This window comes from Muntiacus reevesi, chromosome 6 (genome assembly GCF_963930625.1).
Source record: "Muntiacus reevesi chromosome 6, mMunRee1.1, whole genome shotgun sequence".
Classification (NCBI taxonomy): domain Eukaryota; kingdom Metazoa; phylum Chordata; class Mammalia; order Artiodactyla; family Cervidae; genus Muntiacus; species Muntiacus reevesi.
Genome location: NC_089254.1, coordinates 59515865 through 59537763, shown reverse-complemented (window position 1 = coordinate 59537763; position 21899 = coordinate 59515865). Strand labels below are relative to the sequence as shown.

General features: G+C 39.4%; 1 protein-coding gene across 1 annotated transcript in view; it reads left to right on the top strand.

The window, feature by feature from the left end:
* BMPER (BMP binding endothelial regulator) overlaps positions 1–21899 on the top strand; it is a 252218-nt gene that overhangs the window by 160210 nt on the left and 70109 nt on the right. Inside the window, exons 11-12 of the mRNA XM_065938888.1 lie at positions 1425–1470; positions 18100–18429. Coding sequence (XP_065794960.1) covers positions 1425–1470; positions 18100–18429 — 376 coding nt within the window. The remainder of the gene's footprint in view (positions 1–1424; positions 1471–18099; positions 18430–21899) is intronic.

Below are 21899 nucleotides of genomic sequence, written 5' to 3'. Positions count from 1 at the left end.
CATGGCACGGAGTTTTGACTCTCATTCAAACCTGTCATAGCCTTTAATGTACCTTTTTAAAGCATCAGACATGGTTCGAATTCTTTAATTATCAACTGCCACCTTTTTTGTTGTTGTTGTTAGTGTGATTTGTTTTTTAAGTACCTAAATCTACTCTTGATGCAATCAACAGGTAGTGAAACAGGGCTTGACACAGTCTTGGGCCACCACTCTGTGATGTTTCCTTAGAGTCCTGTAGAGAGGGGCAAGGGGCATGTGTATATACAGGGTTGTTGTGAAGCATAAATGGATAAGGAAAGAAGAAGGTACAGCATTTTTTTCCTACTGTATAGCAGATAGATACCCAATGTTAACTTCTCTTGAAGATTAAGATGAGACCTCTCTCATCTTAAAAATCTGGAGTGAAAAGTTGGCCTATAAGGTCACACAAAATTAGGTTTGATTTTGGGTTCTACTACCCTTGTGTTACATGATATCAATGTCTTCATCTATATGAAGAAAAATGCTCAGCTCACTAAGTTTTTGTGCATCTTAATAACAAAAATTAAATATGTTATAAATATTAACTTATTTTAAATCCTTACAGTTAGCCTGATGTTAGGTAACCTAAGGAAAATATCGAATAGGATGTCTGTTTCATAGCATATGCTTCCTTAATGTTCATTTTCGTCCACAATTCTCCCCTGCGATTCCACTGAGTCAGAGATAAAACAATGTCAACTCTGATAAGGGTCCTGAGATTATGCATCTTCCTTTAAATGTCAATCATTAGAAAAAAATTAGAAGACATGTGGTAGAGGAGATTGCACTGTTTTTCCAGAAAGGTAATGGAAAATTACTCAGCATTTCAAAACCCTTAGCCACATTTGGCTTTGACTACATAATAGTCAGGGATAGCATACCACTCTCTGAAAGAAGGAATCAGGTTGAATTTCATTTGTGGCACAGATATTGTTCATATACATAAGCCCAAGCTTGGGTTACTGTTTATTTTTGGCTCCCTCCAATAAGTAGAGACAGAATGAAAGCTTTGCATAGATTGATAGATTGACAGCCAATTCCCATTTCTACGTGTGTGCACTTGGTCTCTAGAGGGCTAGATTTGAGTATCAGTGAAAAGGTGGAATCCAGACTGTCTCCATCTTCCCTCCATGTGAGAAAAATCACACCAATGAAACCTTTAGGGATTATATTTCTCTGAGGATAAAAACAGGAAAGCTTTTTGAATGACTTTGCCTGGCTGTAGAACCTGATACTTAAAACTTCATTTTCACCACCATCATCACCATCTGGGCATCGAGTTCAAATACAGCTTGGACGGATTTCATTGATTTATCTGGTATGAGATTTAAAAAAGAGTTTTGTCCTCAGCAGACCCTGTTTATTAACACTGAACTCCTTTTTTTTTTTTTTTCCTTGATTAGGGTAAAATTCTCAACAGGAAAGGATGCTGTCCTATTTGCACTGAAAGTAAGTCTATTGAAAATATGCTATTAATATTTATTTTGCATTTTATAGTACAATAAGAAAAATGGTGGTGTAAGTTTTCAGCCTCTTATTTCTGTAGGAATAGAATGGGATCATCTTACCTTGCTACAGACAATTAAAGTCTATGGTAATCCTTGCACAGAAGCACAATTAAGACAAACGTGGATGTTTCTGCTGGGATTTGTTGCTATGAGAAATTTAGAAGACAAATGGTCTGTTGAGGTTTTAGGAAGGGCCAGATAGCTTGATGTGCCTTTTAACTGCTAATAGCATTTGCAGCCATAGCGACTAAAAGATAATGATATCCTGTAAAACCAAACATTATATATAATCTAGGAGAGATTCTCCTTCCTTCATTATGAAGCCAAACAGTTGCCCGTCTTCCTCCCTCACCCTCACCACCGCTTCATCACTGTTTCACTTGGGCACATCCCGTGTTGTTCTTGGTAAAGAGAAAACAAGAGGTTATTTGGTTGGCAACGGTGTAGCCATCCTGTTATTTTTAACTGAGTTCTTGAAGGTTCTCTCTAACATGGCCATTTTGAAAGCCATCTGGGACTGTACTACCCACCACTTAGACAGCATAGCAACAGATTTCATGTTATCCCCACACGTAACTGTGCCCAGATCTGTTAGCAAACCACTGTTTCAGTCCCCTCACATTCATATGGTTTCTAGATAGCTTTCTGAAATGTTTCACTGAAGGAGGAGTATTCATAATGTCACTGTCAAATTAGTATGATAAGCAGGATTAACCCAGCCATGAATCTATTGGAATGTATTTTGTGAGCCATTCAGGCTTAGAGAAGTGGGCTTTGATGATAGTTTAAAGCAGCTTGCACATGGAAACAGGTTTGTTTATTTCACTTGTCTGAAATCAGAGTTTATATTACTAAGAGTTATCCTGGCTCTTCTTTTTAGACAATAGATACATAGGTTCATTATATATATTACCATATATACATACATACATATATATATATCACTATTTTTTGAGACTGAGAGATATTAAACAATTATGCACTGTACACTGGATAAAAGTGCTGGCTGAATTAAGGAAAATTAAGTTTTAAACTTAATGAAAGAATTTTTTTGTAAAGATAAGGAAGTACATAAATTAAGTCAAAGGAGACCAACTAAGTATATTAGTAAAGTCTGGGAATTATGCAGGAAGAAGAATTAGCTACGATTAACACACCAGTTGATTTTAAAACATGTGTATAAACTATTACATTTAATCATCTTCCCAGATACTCTCTGAGGAAATTTTGTTTATGGATGGTTTGGAGGCCACTTCCAGCTTAATTCTTTTTTAGATGTGCAGAGTCAAGCCTAAATTGATGAAGTTTTCCTCTGTATCCATGTCAGTGAAGATGTTTACATTTCCCTAGAAAGTATCTCCTAGTTAAAGTATAGACGGACCGCCAATGAACAGATAGGTTACATCTGCCTGTCTCATGCTGTCAGGCAGGAATACTGCTTATCAGCTTAATAAGAAAATGTATGGCCAGTCTTGTACAGAAATAGCCTAAATCTTGAATTACCAGACTTTATGTTACAAGGATGATTGTTGAGATCGTTGAGAGGAAAGCTACATTTCATTATTAGTTTATCCACTATGGGCTAGTCTTTCCAAATATATTGGGTTCACCAAAAAGTTCCTTCGAACTTTTCCATAACATCTTACAGAAAAAAATCCAAAGGAACTTCTGAGCCCACCTAATAGCATACTGGTGACTTATTAGAAAACAAAAAGAAAAGAAGAATAGAAGGATGAGCATGACAAAAACCAAACCAGATTTTTAGCTGGTCATGTTAAATATTGATTGGACACGTGTTGTACGTTGTATTGTAAGTATAAACGTTGTACATGTGAATAAGTCCGTGACTTCTGCCACTGAGAGAGGCAAGTTGGCAATGGAGGAGTCACCCAGCTGCAGGGATGCCAAGGAGATGATTGACTCTGCGCACCTGCGTCCAGCAGGTCACTATGGGACAAGTCCAGGCTGTGGTTCTTGGTCCAGATCGAGGTGATATCATCAGATGGCGGTGTCTCAATTTCCTTTGGTGTTCTTTCCATCTGTTTACTCTTACTCGCTCTCCAGCAGTTCTTCCATCAATGCTGTAAAACACATTCTACTTGGAGAGGTTTATTTGTTCAGATTGAGTTATGAGATGGGATGACTTCCAATTTTTTTAAAGCAATGCCTAGATTTTCACAGCACATTCAGGTAGACTTATTCCGATGTCCTTTAGCTGCAGTCTAAAGACCTCCTATTTTGAAATTCTTTTGTCATTGTATCCAAGATCCAGAATAAACCTTAGAGCTCGTTTTTTTCCTCCTACGTCAATTATGAAAACTCTTCTGGTGTATGAGTTTCTAGAACAGGCAAATGAAGTTTGAAGTACAAACTAAGGCTAGTATTTTCTAGAACCAGAAAAATGACTGATTTCTGTCTCAGTCAAATAAGATCACACATGCACATATATACCCTGCTAGTTACTACAGAGTTTCCAACCTCAGTGTTATTGATTGTTCGACCAGATAATTCTTTGTGGTAGAGGCTGTCCAGTGCATTGTGTGATGTTTAGCAGTGTCTCTGGCTTCTACCAACTAAATGTCTTTAGCAACCCAACAATATCTCCAGAAATTTCCGAATGTCCCCTGGGGGGCAACATCACTCCTGGTTGAGAACCGCTGGTACTCTAAACAGAAGTAGCAGCATGGGTTAATCCAGAAACAAACACCTATGGTACTAATAACAGTAAATTGACTCTTGTAATTAATTAATTAATTTTAATGAGAGGATAATTGCAATATGATGTTTTTGTCATACATCAACATGAATTGGCCACAGGTATACATGTGTCCCCAAAGAAGGCAATGGCACCCCACTCCAGTACTCTTACCTGGAAAATCCCATGGATGGAGGAGCCTGGTGGGCTGCAGTCCATGGGGTCGCTAAGAGTCGGACACGACTGAGCAGCTTCACTTTCACTTTTCACTTCACACATTGGAGAAGGAAATGGCAACCGACTCCAGTGTTCTTGCCTGGAGAATCCCAGGGATGGGGGAGCCTGATGGGCTCCCATCTATGGGATCACATGGAGTCGGACACGACTGAAGTGACTTAGCAGCAGCAGCAGTATACATGTGTCCCTTAACACACTGATGAGATGGAGTAGGAGCATAAAGTGAGGCTGACCTTTGTTGATGTAAAAAATGACACTGCAGAAGCCTTTGGATTTAACTGAATGTGTTTCAGTGTTTTCATTGCCTAGCTCTAGAAAAAAATTTCAAAGGTATCATTATGTCTCAATTGATTCAAGTCACCATCTTTGTTTTAGTTGCTAGGAAGCTAGAAATAAATTTGTATCTCATCTCCAATAGTTTGTGGCTTTTGAGTAATACACTTTCTCCTGACTTCATCTGATATGTCTTTTACCTTTGAATGTTTTGGATTGTTTAGTATGGATGCATGTAAGCTATTTCCAATCCTCTTTTGAAAGGAGGCAAGATAAATGTAAGTGTTAGTCACTTGAGTCATGTCTGACTCTGTGACCCCATGGACTGTAGCCCATCAGTCTCCTCTGTCCATGGAATTCTCCAGGCAAGAGTATTGGAGTTAACCATTCCCTTCTCCAGAGGATCTTCCCAACCCAAGGATTGAACCTGGGTCTCCTTCATGGCAGGCAGATTCTTTGCCATCTGAGTCACCGGGGAAACCCATATTATGTATGTAGAATGGCAACCCACTCCAGTATTCTTGCCTGGAGAATCCCATGGGCGGAGGAGCCTGGTGGGCTGCAGTCCATGGGGTCGCAAGGAGTCGGACACGACTGAGTGACTCACTCACACACACACACACACACACATACACACATATGCATAAATAAAATGGACTGATTACATAGCATCCAATCTAAAACTTATTTTGGTTATCTGCAGTAGTTAAATGAGTATTGCATTATTTCCAACAGTGACATTGTATCATCTGTTTCTGAAATCCTATAGAATTCCTGCCTTATTGACTGGCTTAATCTGCCTCGGTAGTGTTTGAGGCTGTCAGACCTCTGAAAGGAACAGTGAAGAGAAAACTCAAACATGTAGAACATTTTTATAGGCTTCTCCTTAAAGTCAGTGCTAATAGTAATTTATAGTTACCCAGGTAAAATGATTGAGGTACAAAATTGTTATACTCCTTATAGTACAGTAGTCTTCAAAGTCTGAAAGACCAATGATGATTCTATAAAAAGACAGTCCTCTTAAAATCAGACCTGAAGAAAGTGTGAAAAGGATTACTGTCTTTTACTAACACGGGACACTGTCTTTTTCAAACCAAAAAGAATTAAACTTGGTTTGGAGGATTTATTTAACATAAAATATTTAAAGTGAGCTAAACAAACTTTATGAAGCTTTGGTGTAAATGCTGTTTCTTGCTAAAGTATGAGCTATAGCTTAAAGCAAGTCCTGCTTTCCCTGAGCTGAGTGTCACAGGACTGTGAATTGGGTGCCAAGAAGGCCACTGTCTGTTGTGTGTGTAGCACTTCAGTTTGTGTAAAATGTTATCTTACTGTGTGTTGTCAAACCGTAGGCAGAATCTTGACCTAGCCACCCAACAGAGGCCCAAATCAGATAAATTCTTTGCTGGCAGAATGTCTGTTTTCATACATGGAAATAGTACTCAGTGGCAAAATTTTCACTGATAAGAGATGTAGTGGTGTGTGTGTGTGTGTGTGTGTGTGTGTGTGTGTGTGTGTGTGTGTGTGTGTGTGTGTGTAGAGAATGAGAGAGAGAGAAAGAGAGACTGACTTTGAGAAAAAATTTAATCTCCTAACCATCTGTTAGATCAGAGGCAACCAAAGGTAATCCAGACATAGATGCCCAAATATCTCTGACTATCTCAGATTCGTTAAGCTGTGCCTGTAGCTACATCAGTCTTAACCATCAGAATCCCAACCACAAAGGAAAGTTCACATTTACATAACACAGAGGAGGGTAGGGTATACTGAGCACAGCTGTGCATTTAATTGAAATAACCTCAACTACATGTCCCACAAGTAATAGGAAATATTAGGTTTCAGCAACTTAGGGTGTGAGGAGGCTCACAGTTGCCAGGTGACTTTTTAAAACCCCCAAGAGTTAGATTTCCAGCTATGTGCAGCACTAGGGTGTCTGCTGTCCAAGAGGGCCCCTGTATGCTGATTGCACCCACCACGGACATGGTAGAATTGCCCTGGCTGGTCTTGGCACATCTTTCTTAAGTTCTTGAGCATGGCTACAGCAATCTCCAATTAAAGAGTAGTTGTAGAAGGGAAGGATGCAACAAGTTAATGAAGTAGTGACCTTGGGGTCCATTTTATTAGAAGTCTCCACTGACAGAGGTTCTGCAAATTAGTAATGCTGAGTTTGAGCAAGGTTTCTGGCCTCCAAGACTGTAAGCAACTCCAGGTCCCTGGACGTCAGGAGTCTGTCCTTAACTCAGGAAAGCGAGGAAATTTGAAACCGGAGCTCAAGATGCTTGTAGAATAAGAAATTGTCGTGTTGACTTTAGCGCTGCCGAGGAGGTGTTAAGCTAAGTAGCCACTGAAGTTTCTGCTCCAGCATCTGGAGGTGGATTTGTCACTGCTCCTGAGGCTCAACCAGCAGATGGGGTGGCAAATAAAACCCAACTGTACCACAAGTGGTGGCTGGGAAACCCCACACAGGCAGGAGTGGCATTAGAAGGGAGTGAGGGAGTCAGTTTATGTTCTGTTTTATATACTACTCTAAGGAATATTGTTTATTTAATGTTCTGACTGTAGATTGATGTAAAGTTGGAGGGCCCTGAGATTATTAGGGGTCCCCTTCTATCCACGACCTATTGTCAATTTCAACAGGGCATTAGTATTTCTTAAGTTGTGACTGTTAACAATCATCACCACCACCATCATCATTGTCTAACAATAATGGCAGTAACTGTAATAGCAACAGCAGCCAGTATCTATTTAGAATCTGCTATGTATGGAAACAGGTCCTAGGCTGTCTTTTTTTATCTTATTTGATCCTCACAGTCCTTTTGACCATTTTATGGCCAAATAAATGTCATTAGCTCCATTGAACAGCCTAGGAAACTGAGACTTTGAGGTTAAGAATGATGCCCAACATAGGTTGTGGAGCCCAAATCAAGCAAGTCTCACCCCAGGGCTTGAACTGGAAATTCTATCTTTGACTTCTCAGTCATTTTGTTTGATTTGATAGCCAGTTGCAGTTAGGAAGGGAAGAGAAGGTCTGGAGGGCTTTTTGACAGGTGGGGATTAGAGATTGGAGAAGGATTTTAGGAAGAGCTTCTAATTAGACAGCGTTTCCCTCTGCACCACCCAGGAAGAAATGTAGATTCAGATACTTTTCATCTACCTGGCGATACCTTCACCTTTCTGCTCAGGTGCAGAGCAGTTGGTATGCTCTGTGCTCAATGAAAAATCAAACTGGCATGGTTTCCCACGTTATTCATTTTTCCAGGTTTTTTTTTTCCTCTTGGAAACAAGGTGGAGACGCTTCCAGCAGTAAATGAAGATCTCCCAAATCTTCTTACTTACAATAATAAAAGACATGTAATTTGAAATTTGGAATAACTGTGTATAAATTCCATCAGGAGTAAGAAAGAACAAAATCTCTCTGCCAGTCAAGCTCATCACCATTTTAGCATCATGGAATTGTATAAATGAATGGACCTTAATGTAAGGTCAACCTTCCCACTTCTTAGGTAAGGAAGTTGAGGCTAATGGTAGTATTAACTGGAAGAATGAGGATAAAAACCTGAACATTTTTTATTCCCTACTCCAATATTCATTCTATATTATTGTATGGAATTTTGATTGGGAAAATATTTTTAATATAAATGTACCATTATTAAATCATTAATTAAAAGTGACTTTCTTGCCTAATTTTGGAAGAGTATATTTTATACATAAAGATATGTATAAATTCATTACTGGATACATGGTACATTTCACCAAGGCTGCCATCTAGAATCTCAAGAAAGATGCAAATACCAATTTCTAAAGAAACTTATGAACAAAATCTCTTAGCAGTAACGAACCTAAAATACAGCTAAGTGACAAACCAATACAAATCCCAAACTCTGAAAAATATGCTTTGTGGAACAAACTGTATGGTGAATTACACATTACTGTATGCAAACCTGAGGCAGACTTATACCTCTCTTGAGGTCACATTTCCTCTGAGTAAAATAAGAACAACACAAAACTGCTCTTCTGCTGCAGCTACAATTGCTCCTATTACCAGCAGCAATTTACTGAATGTAAATCTGTGTCAAGTATTGTGATAAATGCTCTCCATGCATTCTGTTACTTAATCCTCACAACAATCCATTACAATGGAAGCTACTGTTATTCTCATTTTACAAATGAGATCTGAGGGTCTGAGAAATTACTAATAAATAAGGTGTGTGCATGCTTCAGTCATGTCCAACTCTTTGCAACCATGTGGACTTTAGCCTGCCAGGCTCCCCTCTCCATGGGATTCTCCAGGCAAGAATACTGGAGTGGGTTGCCATGCCCTCCTCCAAGATGTGTTAGCCAGTAGCCTGATCCGTGAGATGCCAATAGCCTGGTCCATGAGACTCCAGAGCCCAAACTTTTAAGCACAATTGTATATTCTTTGTTGACTGCATTTAGGAGGTTTACTGCCAAATATATATGAAGTTTGCCAATTTCTTTCCTCTGTACATGATTACGGGCTTCTATGTGAAAACATTTATATCTCTTCACCTTTTAAAACCTTATCTGTGTCTTGGAGATCACTGAATCTCTTCGGTTTCTTGGATTACAATACTTGAATTCTAACCTTCCCTTGCAGTTGGGAGATATGATTGATTAACTACACTCTGTGGTTCCCTTTGATGTGAAGTTGATATTTATGAATAGTATCATCTTTTTCCTTATCCAGGTCCCCTTCTTGGTTAATGCGCTCCTCCCACAACCACTGCTCCTCTCCTCTGCTCTGCCCTTTCGTATTTCTCCTTAGGACACACGTCTGTTCTGCTTTTACTTTGTACATTCTCATCTTGTGAGTTCACAGCCCTGCCTCCACAGTACCTGTTCTGTAGCTACTCTCTCAGTCTGGTTTCACATTTGTCTAGATTTCCAGGTCCTTAACACAGGACTTCGTGACAAGATACGAATATGGCAGATTTCAGTTTCTTACTTTTTTGGAGGCTACATTCTTCTTTCACAAAGGACTGTGTTTGAATTTGATTAACAGTTGCTACCTTTGATTCTCTAAATTATCTGGGTTGGGAGTTGGATGGAGAGATGGATGGCTATTTCCAACCCCTATCTGTTGACTGAATTCTGGCACCCCTTTATCCCAGCTGCACAGGTTTTGAGTCTTAATGTTATTTCTCATACTTTTGGCATTTTTCTCCCATGTTGATCATCAGTCATCAGGTCTGGTTGATTGTCTCTTTGCATTGCTTTTCTAATAAATAATTTCCTTCCCATTCCCACGGCAGCCAACCCCTCATCCTATTCCCTGTGGTTAACCTCTGCCTTTTCTTCTTCAGCTCTTTCTGCAAGCCACTGTCAGAACCCAAACTTGGCTTTCATGAAAACAACACCAGCTTCCTTCTCTGGTCTCTGGCAGAATTGCTCAAAGTTTGTTTTATAAAATGTTAGTGCTGAGGGATCCTCATGAGTAATATTTTCAAAACAAGTTTCTATGATTAAATACATTAGGGAAATGCTGGGTCAAGTAAACTTAAATGTGTTTCCTCACTGCAGAATTCTCAGAGCCCTTTATATGCCAGTGTGCAGGGTAAACTTTCAGGAGGATGATGGAGTATAGAGTCCCTCCCGAACTAATTTGGGCTGCAGAGGTTTTTTTTCTTTTTTAATTTCTACTTATTTTGGCAGAGTAACAGGCAGGATTGATGTTTCATAGGAAACATGTTAAGAAATGCTGGTTCTTTGGAATAAATTTAAACTTCTCAGGCTGACGATAAATCTCCGGCCAGTTTATTTAGACGGCTGGGGTGTTTTACATCTCCTGAAGCAACTACCCACTTTGGGCATATCAGTCTCCTGTTATTGTGCAAGCTGCCTTCTTTCCCATGTCTAAGACTATCATGGTAACAATCTTCTTTTGGTCTAGAGGCTTACTCCACTCAAGCTCTAAATCTACATTTTATATTTCTTCTAGATGAGCTCAACATTGTCTTTTCAACACATTTACCTTTTATAAATATGTTACAATCTTATCCAGTTCTATTTCTGCCAGCAGCAGATTTGCAAGATTTGCATAGCATTTATAATGATACAACCAGTAATGACTACTCTGTAAGCATCTGTTATGTTCTCAGCATTTTCACAATGCTGTCTTTACAACCACCGTGCAAAGTAGTTGTTCTTCGACTCATGTTACAGATGAACAGACTGAGGTTATGTAGGTAGTATGCACATGATTTTGTAGTCAGTGGGTGGCAAGACTGGGATTCAAACCCAGGACTCTATTCTAAGCAACTTAATGTTCACAAAGCTCTAAAGTGGTTTCAAAGCTGGGAGACAGGTTAATTTAGAGATGAGAAACACATCTCTCAGGTAAAAAGGTCTCTTCACTGATAAACAGTAATTTCTAGCTTTAAGAGAGCAGACATTTTAAGATCAGGCCTTAGATTAGAGAGTATCAAAAATACACCTTTATAACAAGTTTGTAGTAACACCCAGTGAATTTCCAGCACTCTGGAAGGTGTCATGGAGGACATGGATAAAAGGTTGATACAGACCCTGAGCTGAGGAACTTGCAGTGTGGTTGGAGAGATGAAATGTAAACATGTTAAATGACAGAACCTTATAATATAGTTTATAATTAGCTTCTAGACAGGCATTGTTAAACTGAGGTTCATGAACTCCTAGGAGGTCATTGGTTAGTCTTGGAATAGGGTGTCTATGAATCTCTACATTTGAATGGATACACTCATTTTCACTTGGAAGGAAGAGTGTCTATACCCATCTTCATATTTCCCAAAAACTCTGTAATCCCAATTTGTTAACAACAGTGACTGCATGGGATGCTGTGGTATAGGGTATAAATGGAAATATCAAATCATGGTCAGGGAGGCACTGGCTTCAAAGCCACAGAGATTGGGTTGGACTCTTTCTTTTCTACTACTGGCTTAGAGACCATGGGCAACATGGCAATTTCTTCAGATTCACTGCTAAGAAATTAGGATAATAATATACCATGTGTAGACAAGTAGTGAGGATTAAAGGAGCTAGTGCAACTATGGAAGGCATCTGGCGTGTTGCCTGGTATAAGCTAGTCACTCCAGACTAGTTGCCTTTATTTTTGCTAAATTCATTTTTTTTGCTCTTGCTTCTGTAAACAAACTGAGTGTTTTACAAACAGTACACATTTATTATCTTAGCAAGTCCTGGAGGTCAGAAGTCTAAGATGGATCTGAGTGGGTCCAAATCAAGGTGTTGACAGGACTGCATTCCTTCTCAAGGCTGGAGAGGATCTGTTTTCATGCTAGTCTAGATTCTAGAGGATGCCCATTTTCCTTGATTCGAAGCCTCTTTTCATCTTCAAAGCCAGCAGTGATGAGTTGAGTTCTTCTCATGCCATATCATCGTGTGACACTCACTTCTCTGCCTTTTTCCTTCACTTACAAGGACACTTGTGATAGCATCTGTCCTTCCTGGATTACCCAGGATAATTTGTTCCTAATTCAACTAATTAGTTGATTAAGCAAAATTCTATTGAATTATTTGCTGTACACCATTTATCAGACTTAACTATTTTTGTGAGTTCAGTGGGGGCAGTATATTTTTCCTACTGAAATATAATCTTTAATTAATTAATGCTTTCATTTAGAAAATATTTGATATCTAATATGGATTATACCAGTCATTGCTGTTGGTAATGCATAGATAAAGCCATTTATCCAATATTAAGGTAGATCCTCCAGTGTACAAGGCAGTGTGTCAGGCACTGAGAAGTATACACAGAATTTATGTGTAAGGAGTTTAAGGCGTGGTTTAGGCATGAAGAATACATTATAACTAAAAGCTAGGGTAAAAAGGAACTATAGTTAACAATAGGGTCATCACAAGGAAAAAAAAATTGTAACTATGTAAGGTGAGTGATGTTAACTAGACTTGTGGTTATAATTTCAAAATGTATACAAACAGAATTATTACATTGTACACACAAAACTAATATGAAATTATAAGTCAATTTTACCTAAATTTTAAAAATTAAAAAAATTGAAGTAAAAAAGCTAGGGTAGAAAGTGCTTGCTCATAAGCATACTGTGGGTTTGGTGACCATATTTTTAACCCTCAAACTGAAAAACATAATGTGACTGTAGGATCAAGTATTTGAAGTTGACCATCTCAGAAAATCAGCCATGTGGTCAGTTTTGCTTTGGGGACTTAGAAGAGAGAGAATTGACTTTGGCTGAGGCATGAGCTGGTACCTGAGCTAGAAGCTGAAGAATCCCGGGGCTGTGAACTGTGAGGTGGGGGCAGGCATGGCTGGTGCACGGGCCAAGCTGAGCGGTGGGGTACCCTGGGCTCAGATGGGGAGGCTGCACACAGGATGTCGGCCAGGGCCTTAGGGGTAAATCTAGTTTTTATTAGATCTCAAAGGTGTGGGGGTGGGGGGATGTGTCCTTTCCTTTTCTGCTTGAGTTTGGTAAGGATTTGAGGTCATGGAAGTTATGTGAAAAGAAATTTACATTCTTAGCACTCTCTCTATCAAATCTTTTTTTCTTTTTTAAAATTATTTTCAGGTGCCTATTCAACTTAAAAAAAAAATCAGCTTTTTATTTGCAGATTTGTAAGTCTGTCTGGTGGATTAGGGATGAGTGGAAAGAGACTCACTATGCCCTTCCCCCACATTCACACAGTAAAATCAGATTAAGTTTTGATTTAAAAAGCCAAGGGTGTAAAATCTGAAAGGAATCCAGGTGCCCGTTGGTGGAGCTTCTGTTGGCTTTGCGGACCCCCTCGGGGAAGCAGCTGTCAGGGACACCTCTGAGCGAGGCCAGGGCCTCCTGCATGGGGAAGTTCAGTTCCTGCTGGGTCTGTTTATATTGGCGGCTTACATCATGTCAAGAGGAGCCTAGACAAACAGCATAAGGGCTTGTGTTCAGGGCAGTGTTTCTAATCCCAGCCTTTCCTGGTTCTTGACCCAAACTTGGCATCATCACAGCTCTTACCCACCTGGGGTCCCCAGGGGGCCCTGCATGACCCAGTGACCCTGGAATTCCACAGGGCCCATTTCGCCACAGTTGATGTGGAGGAAAGTTGAAAGTCATGTTTTTATTTGATAGACTTCCTCGTGGTTAGAACACTACTCTGGAAATGTACTGATCTGTATGGCGGTGTGGTGCAAGGAGTTGGAGAGATGATTCTGTTCACAGAGGTACTAATGGACTGAGAATGAAAGTCACCTTCTGTGTTTTCAAAGTGACTTTAGTGACTGGGGAAATCTTATGTTCAGTGAAGAGGAAATAAAATTTCATGTACAGGATAATCTTAACTTTGTTAAAAATATACACAAACATACACACACCCCCCCACACACACCCCAAAATAGTAAACAAGGATTATTTCTTGGTGGTGGAACCGTGAATGATACTTTTTTTATTCTTATGCTTTTCTGTTTTTGTTTTATTGTATTCTGAGGGAAGCGGGTTAGAATCTTCTCAATTTCTCTTATTTTTTTATGATAAGAAGGTGTATGCATACACGTGTGCTAAGTCGCTTCAGTCATGTCCAACTCTTTGCGACGCCATGGACTATGGCCCATCAGGCTCCTCTGTCCATGGGATTCTCCAGGCACAAATACTGGAGTGGGTTGCCATGCCCACCTCCAATGAAGTTGTACACTTCCCCCTTAATTTTCATTGATGGATGTTTGAGAATAATCACTGCTCTCAGAAGGAAAGCATCTTATTAGAATAAACATACTCATGGCAGAAATAAATGTACCTGATGAGAATAAAAGCAAAACATTGAAATTTTTTTTCTAGAAGCAGCTTGACTCTTTTAATTCTCCTAGCTTTCTTATTAAAGTGTGCAACATCAAAGAGATACATTTTAATTCAGTATTTTTAAGTTTCTAAAACAAATGTCCTTATTCCAAGAGTATACATAGTGATTGTATATAATAAAATGTAAATAATAATATATATACACATAAACAAGAAAGAGGAAAATAAATATCACACATAATTTCATTACCTAAGAGAAAGAAACATTCTTAGTATTTGGGTTTATGCACGTCTAATCTTTTTTCCCAGTGCCTAGACATTGTATACATATTACTGAAAACAAACCAAAACAAAAATGACATCTGATGATTTGCCTTAAAGGACTATGAAAACACATACTGCTGCTTGTAAACTGACGTTTTTCCATCCTCTGACTTAAATATATTCAAGCAAGGTTAACTATGGAAGGGTCTGTTTGTTTAGTTCTATCTCTCTAGCCTTCCCAGAAGACTGTGACTGGACATCAGGATGTCTTGGACTATGGCTCATTTTACTGGGTCTGCTGAACAAAAATTATATGCAGATACAGTGTTCATTTTTGTGCCCTAGTTATTCTCTAGTTTTCTTTTTTCCTTTTCAGAGAGGCAGATTTGGTAACCCTGAGATTCTCACTCTCAGTTATTCTCCAGTGCACGTGTTCACTGCTTTTGCGGGATCTGGCATAGGGACCTTGAGGAGACAGAAAAAAGGGCCAAGGTTTCAAAATTATTTTAGTTCAGGATACAAATGTCCCCAAATACAGCACGTACTTCTCAGGCATCTTCTCCCTCATGAGATTTTGTTGGCTTCTTCTGTTTTGCCATTACAGAGAAAATCATCCTGTTCTCTGAACCCTTCTCTTCCACAAGTTAGGGCCTCTTGAAAAATATCTTTCCTGATAGCCCTGCTCAGACATAATTTCCCTTGCCTGGTATCCCTGGGTGTCCCTCACTGCTTCCTGCCCAGCTACAATTCAGTTCAGCTTTTCCCTGGACTCCTGGGCCATGCTGCAGGCAGTATATTTTCTGTTGCTTCTTTGAGGATTTAGTTTGTCATGTAATTGACCTTGTTGACGTATACCCACACTTGGACTCTTAAAAACAAAAGAACAACAAAAATGAAGACAGAAAAGCGTAAGGCAGAAAAAAAATATATCACTCATAGTTCTACCACTAAGAAACAACCTCGGTTTATAATTTTAGGGTTTGTAGGTGTTTGGATATTTATTTTAACATGGTCAAGATTTGTTGTATAGATAGAATTTGGTTTCCTATTTTTCATTTAATATGGCATAAGTGTTTCTTCAATCATGAACATTATTTACAAACTTTTTCAATGACTAGATAATAGTTCATTTTATGGATTTACTGCCAAAGGCTTAGCTCTTTGTTTAATGTTAGGAGAAAAATCTAAATATCCATTTTCTTAGAGTGTGTCCATGATCAGTAGGCATGGAGAACGGTGCTAAGGTGTGTAGTAAATTCTTGGTAAATGTTAGCTATTACTGTATTTGTTAGTGATAATTTTGATGCAGCTGGAGTCAGAACACCTGGAGAAGCCATAGGATGTCCCCTGCAGACTCCAGGCAGAAAGTGTGTAGGGATTCCCTGTGTCTGCTCAGCAGCAGCGAGAGGATTTCTCAGGAGTATAATTTCAGCTCCTTCATTTATATCTTGGCCGTTGCAAGCTGAAATCCATCTGTTATGAGCTCAAGAGCTCAAAAACCTTGATTGGTTCTGGGTTTTCTTGTTGAGTATGTGGCATTAAAAACTCAGAAAAAGCGCTTTGCTTGAATTTGGTGCATCTGGTGATCAGGTTAACATTGAGTTCTTTTGTGGCATGTGGTAGTATTAACTTTGAACTATACTTCTCCAGATGCCACTTGGGGTGTCCCAAAGAACTTCCTTGCTTCCTATCAACCAGAAAGCACCATTCTCATACCAGGGAGGGATTCCATTCATCAGAATGTGAGAGAAATGTGTGATAGGACAATTTTGAAAGCAATAACATGGAGAAGGGGACTGGAAAATGCAGTATAGAGTGGTTAGACAGGTGGGAAAACTAGTTGGAGGTGGGTATAGGCTTTGGAAAGTGGGGACTGTGATGCACAAACTGAGTAAAATTGGAGTCATACTGAAAGAGTGACCATAAAAAAGGATAAGAAAGAAATTGAAATGGAGGGTGAATTAAAATGTTGCTGCTGAGCTTTCAAGTTTTCTCTCCCACCTTCTTCCCCCAAGTAATGCCTTTTCTATATTCCTTAAAGTATTCATTGAAACTTATATATCAGAAATGATCAGTTCTGTGAGTCTTTATTAAATGTTGACTAGAAAGGCTAACTTAGACAAGTAATTAATTTATAAAATTCCCCATACATCTGATTTATGTGGAGTCACATGAAATTGACATATGAAATGACATAATGTATCATAAAACAACATTAATTTCCAAACACTTTAGAAATTAAAAGCAAATGTTTGCTTTGGATCCAGTTGGTCCTACCAGATCTGTTGGCACATCCTTCCTCCCGATGGATGCTTCATTTTCCCCTTATATCTTCAAAATTATTATTTACGTGAGATAGTGTCATGTTCTTGACCTGTTATAGAAACTGATCTTTTTATTTTAGTTTGGACTAATTTCTCTGAATTTCTCATTTCCTGGTTGTGTATGCCTTCTTTAAAACAGATAAAATATCTTTATATGGGAAACAAATCAATGTCAATTTTTGTTTAAAAAAAAAGAAATGATATTTAATTTTCTATATAAACCTTTGGAATGCCCCAAAGCGTAAAACTTTACTTGGGTCTCATAAGTATTTGTATTACTGGTATTTTGAAGTGATGAATTCATTGAAATTTCTTAGACTTACTAAATGATGGTTTGTACAATTTATTTTTTATCCAATGTTTGATTTTGAATACAAAGATCAAAATATAGGAGGCTTGTATTTCTAGAAATATACACAGAGACAGTTTTATCAGTGTTTTGTTTCTTAACAACATTAAACATGTATCTGTTTGTCAAGTCTGTTTATCTGTCCTTAGAAATATACAAGTGTTGAATGTAATACTTTTTTAAGACCATGAATAACATTTAGAATACCATGTTCCCTGATTTTTTGAATCAGTTAAAAGGAAACAATATTGTTGTTTTGATGAATTGTCATATATGCTACTGCCTTTTATTTATATTTTTGTTCTCCTTTATATGGATTATGAAATTTGGCCAGTTCTGTTTACAAAATCATCTTGGTTTCATTTCTCTAACCTTGACATTAAAACCATAGAAGCATATCAAAGCTCTAAAATAGAGATGCTTTAAAAATTCGAAAGTGTTATAAGTAACTTTTAAGTGTAAAAGCACCAGATGTACTTCATGTCCTATGAGATTTGGTACAAACTTTTGGAACAACCGATTTTTTTTTTTAAAGTTGATTTTCCTTAGTGCATCTCTGCTCAGGCCCCCCTTTATGGCAGGTGCCCCATCAGGTTTGTTGCAGAGACCCCTGTTTTCTCTTTGAATCCTGTGCTCGGTTTATGACCTGCTTTTGTCTCTCACTCATCCGCAGAGCCCGGCGTCTGCACGGTGTTCGGAGACCCCCACTACAACACTTTTGACGGACGGACATTTAACTTTCAGGGGACGTGTCAGTACGTGTTGACAAAAGACTGCTCCTCCCCTGCCTCGCCCTTTCAGGTGCTGGTGAAGAACGACGCGCGCAGGACCCGCTCCTTCTCCTGGACCAAGTCGGTGGACCTGGTGCTGGGCGGCGGCACCGTCAGCCTCCAGCAGCATCTCACGGTGCGCTGGAACGGCTCGCGCATCGCGCTGCCCTGCCACGCGCCGCAGTTCCACATCGACCTGGACGGCTACCTCTTGAAAGTGACGACCAAAGCAGGTGGGCTTCCAGAAGCAAGGGCCTTCTGTGTGCCTCTGGCGCTTCCCTCTGCCTCACCAACGGGTGCCCGGGAGCTGCAGCTGCGCCCCCTCCTCCTCCGTGGAGGAAAACCAGAGGCAGAGAAGTCAACCGACCGCAGGGGTGGCCTCGTTCTCCAGATCCCACCAAATAGCTGGAGATATTTGGCATACTGAGGAGCCTTGCAATCTGACGCCAGTCACCGGCATCTTGCGATCTGTCCACATCCAGTGTCTTTTCCTCCTCATTCCGAAAATAGCAGTTGTTCTACTCCGGATAACCACTGTCTCATGTTGTGTTGCTATTTTAGGTCATTGATGTCCAGCTTGGAATTGTCAGTGCCTTTCCCAGCTCAGCTAGTCATGTGCAGTTTAACATCTGTGAGAAAGAGTGTTTCCTTGTTAACATCTGTCCAAGAAGGAGGGAATCCTCAAAAGCAAACTGCAAATGTGTGGGTGTGCATATGGGAGTGGGGATGATAGACTGTGTGACCAGCCGTCCTGTCCATTCTGGACCCGGGAAGGCTGCTTACTGAGTTGATAGGTACAACTGTCAGCTCCTGTTGGGAGACACTTAAGGTGCTTGCTCTGAAAGCACTCTCTCCAGCCATGGGCTCATGGCACTGGCCACTGATGCTGAGACCTTTTCTCAGCATCACCGATTCTCTGAGACGTGCTGGATTCTGTTGCCACTCCACTGACAGATAATGTATCTGCCCTACATGCCCTACATGTACCCCAAGCCAAACTGTTCGTAGTTGCTAATAAGTGACTCCTAGGGGTTCGCAGAGGCCCACATGCTTGTCTGTGAGATGTTGCCTAAGAGACACAGAAGCAGAACTCAACCCTTCATTATCAGCCCCAAAGAATGAATTCAGTTTGTTACACATTTTATGATATCATGAATGGTTCCTTCCATGCTGCCTTTGGTTAGTGCATATTGTTTGTCAGCTGGATGTTGAACTACATGTCCTCTTAGCATGCTGTTTCTTTAAGCATGATATTTGAGGAAGTCAGCATATATATATATATATATTTTTTTTTTTTACTTTTTGCATTGATGAGAATTTAACAATGTAAAAGCATCACTTGGGTTCCAGTTTCTTTATCTAATATGGATCAGAAAGGGAAACATTTGATAGAGCAGGCACTTTTGAGGGACTGCAGAGACTGTTTTTCATGGTACTTTCAGAACCCTGTTGTTTTCTGTTCAAGTCAAAATATATTCGGTAAATTGATTTGAGCTGATGAAATGCCAGCTTAGCTAAACAAAAGCAGGAAACCAAAGAGAAACCCACGGAGATTTTTATTTAGAGAGTATGACATGATTTCAGTGAGAAATGTTAAATATTAATGTATTCGAACATTCTATAGAGAATGTTCACTTTTGAAAGTGGTAGATGTGACGAGTTCTGTTCTTTCAACTTCAGAGGGATTAATCCACCGCAGAAAATTCAGACACCAGTTGTTAACATTCAAATGACATGTCACTCTGCGCATGTAGGCCTCAGCTCATCTCTTTGAAGGAGGCAACGATTTGTGGCTTCATGTAAAATGGACACAAGATGACCTATTATTACACAGTACTAATTAGAAGTACTTTGTTTATCTTGTTGCATGCCGGCTGAACATAATGGATACTACTGATATGGAAATTATTAGTTAGCCACAACCCAATTCTCAAAGGAATTCTGCATATTCAAAATTACTAACAGTCGAGGAGGTTCAGTACTGTTCCTCTCACAGCTGGCAACACCTTATGGAATAAGTGTACTCTTTGTAAGGACTTCACATGGCAAAAATGAGCAAAAGGATGAGGCTGCTAAGAAAATAATAGTAGATCATAAATGCCATAATTGGATTAGTGAATTTAACTCTTCTAGGCCTTGAATTCAGTTTTACAGTTTGTCTTCTTTTTTCCATCTCTCTTGCCATGATGCAGCTCATTTTTGTGGTACCTTTTATACCCAGATGACCAACTTCCTGTAGCACATGGAGGGCACAAACTTTCTGCTTCCTAGGGAAGAACTATATATCTCTGGGTGCTAAAATTGCTTTGAAATTATCTTTTGAATGGAACAATTCCATTTCCAGACAATAGTCCTTTCTACTCTGGTCCCCAAATCTCAGTTTGTACTACCCCTTAGGGATGTTTTCATTTTTTTACCTATTATCTATCTAAAATATCACAGCATATCCTTTGAATGTTTGTTCTTCCTCCATAATTGTTTTTCATAAACTCAAGTGATCAAAGGATATTTCTTTGAAATAGCCATTTAAATCAAGACTGCAGGTGTAAGATGGGAGATGGAGAGAAGCAACTCTGCCCCTGTGGTTTACAGACTCAGCACTTCATGATGGACTCTTTAGGCAGAAGAGCACAGCTGGCTGTGTAGCTTGGGTGGAATTAAGCAGTAGTTACATATCTAATAACAACTGGGGTAGTACAGAAGGTAAAGCAAGGTTTGGTAGCTTGAGAAAGCTCTGCTCCTTCCTGTCACAACTCCCCTCTCTCCCCGCCAAACTCTCGGCACTTAGCGAATCATTTAAAATATTTCCTTTCTGCCATCTGTTCACTTCATCAACTCCACCTGAAAGAGTTGCGTCAGATCCACCTGAACGTATTAACATGTGGGAGTGTGGCTTTGGATTTTACTTTTGGTAGAACTCTACATCTGGGGAACCTGGAGTATATATGTGTTGTTGTTGTTCAGTCGCTAAGTTGTATCCCACTCGTTGCAACCCTATGAACAGCAGCATGGAGACTTCCCTACACACACACACACACACACACACACACACACACACACACACTCCTTTGGTATAAACTCTAAACAGAAAAAATTCTCCATTTTTAAGCATCACTATGGTATGTCTACAGATTTTGCACCTCCTCTCTCTTAAAAGTGGACTGCAGCAAAAGCAACAATAACAACGAAAAACAAATAAACAAAAGCAGCTACAAAATAAAAGACCAACAACTTTCCCACACACAAAAAAAATCAGTAATCTGGAGCCAGGTCACACACTTGAAGGGTGAAAAGCAGGTTGGTAAAACATTCACTGGTGAAAAGGAAAATTGGAAGACTCTTCATGCAGTGGAAGGAATGCAGCTGCTGCTCACATCCCAGATGAGACATGTGCTTCAGCTTTGGCCTTCTGACTGCCAGTTGTTTCTACCAATTTCCCATGCAGAGAATTGGGAAACTCATCCCAGCTGCAGAAAAGACTAACCCCAAACCCTCAAACACTTCCATGGCATTTTCATTTCATAAGATGCCTATTTAAAATCTCTTTTGGAAAAGCAATGTGTTTTTCAATTACAACTTATTCATTTTCTTTGCCTGTCACTACTGTAATTTACTTTGCATGGATTTTACTCATGTAGAGAGTAAAAATAACCATGCAAATACATGTGTATATGATACAAGGATAGACAAAGTCATCTGTAGT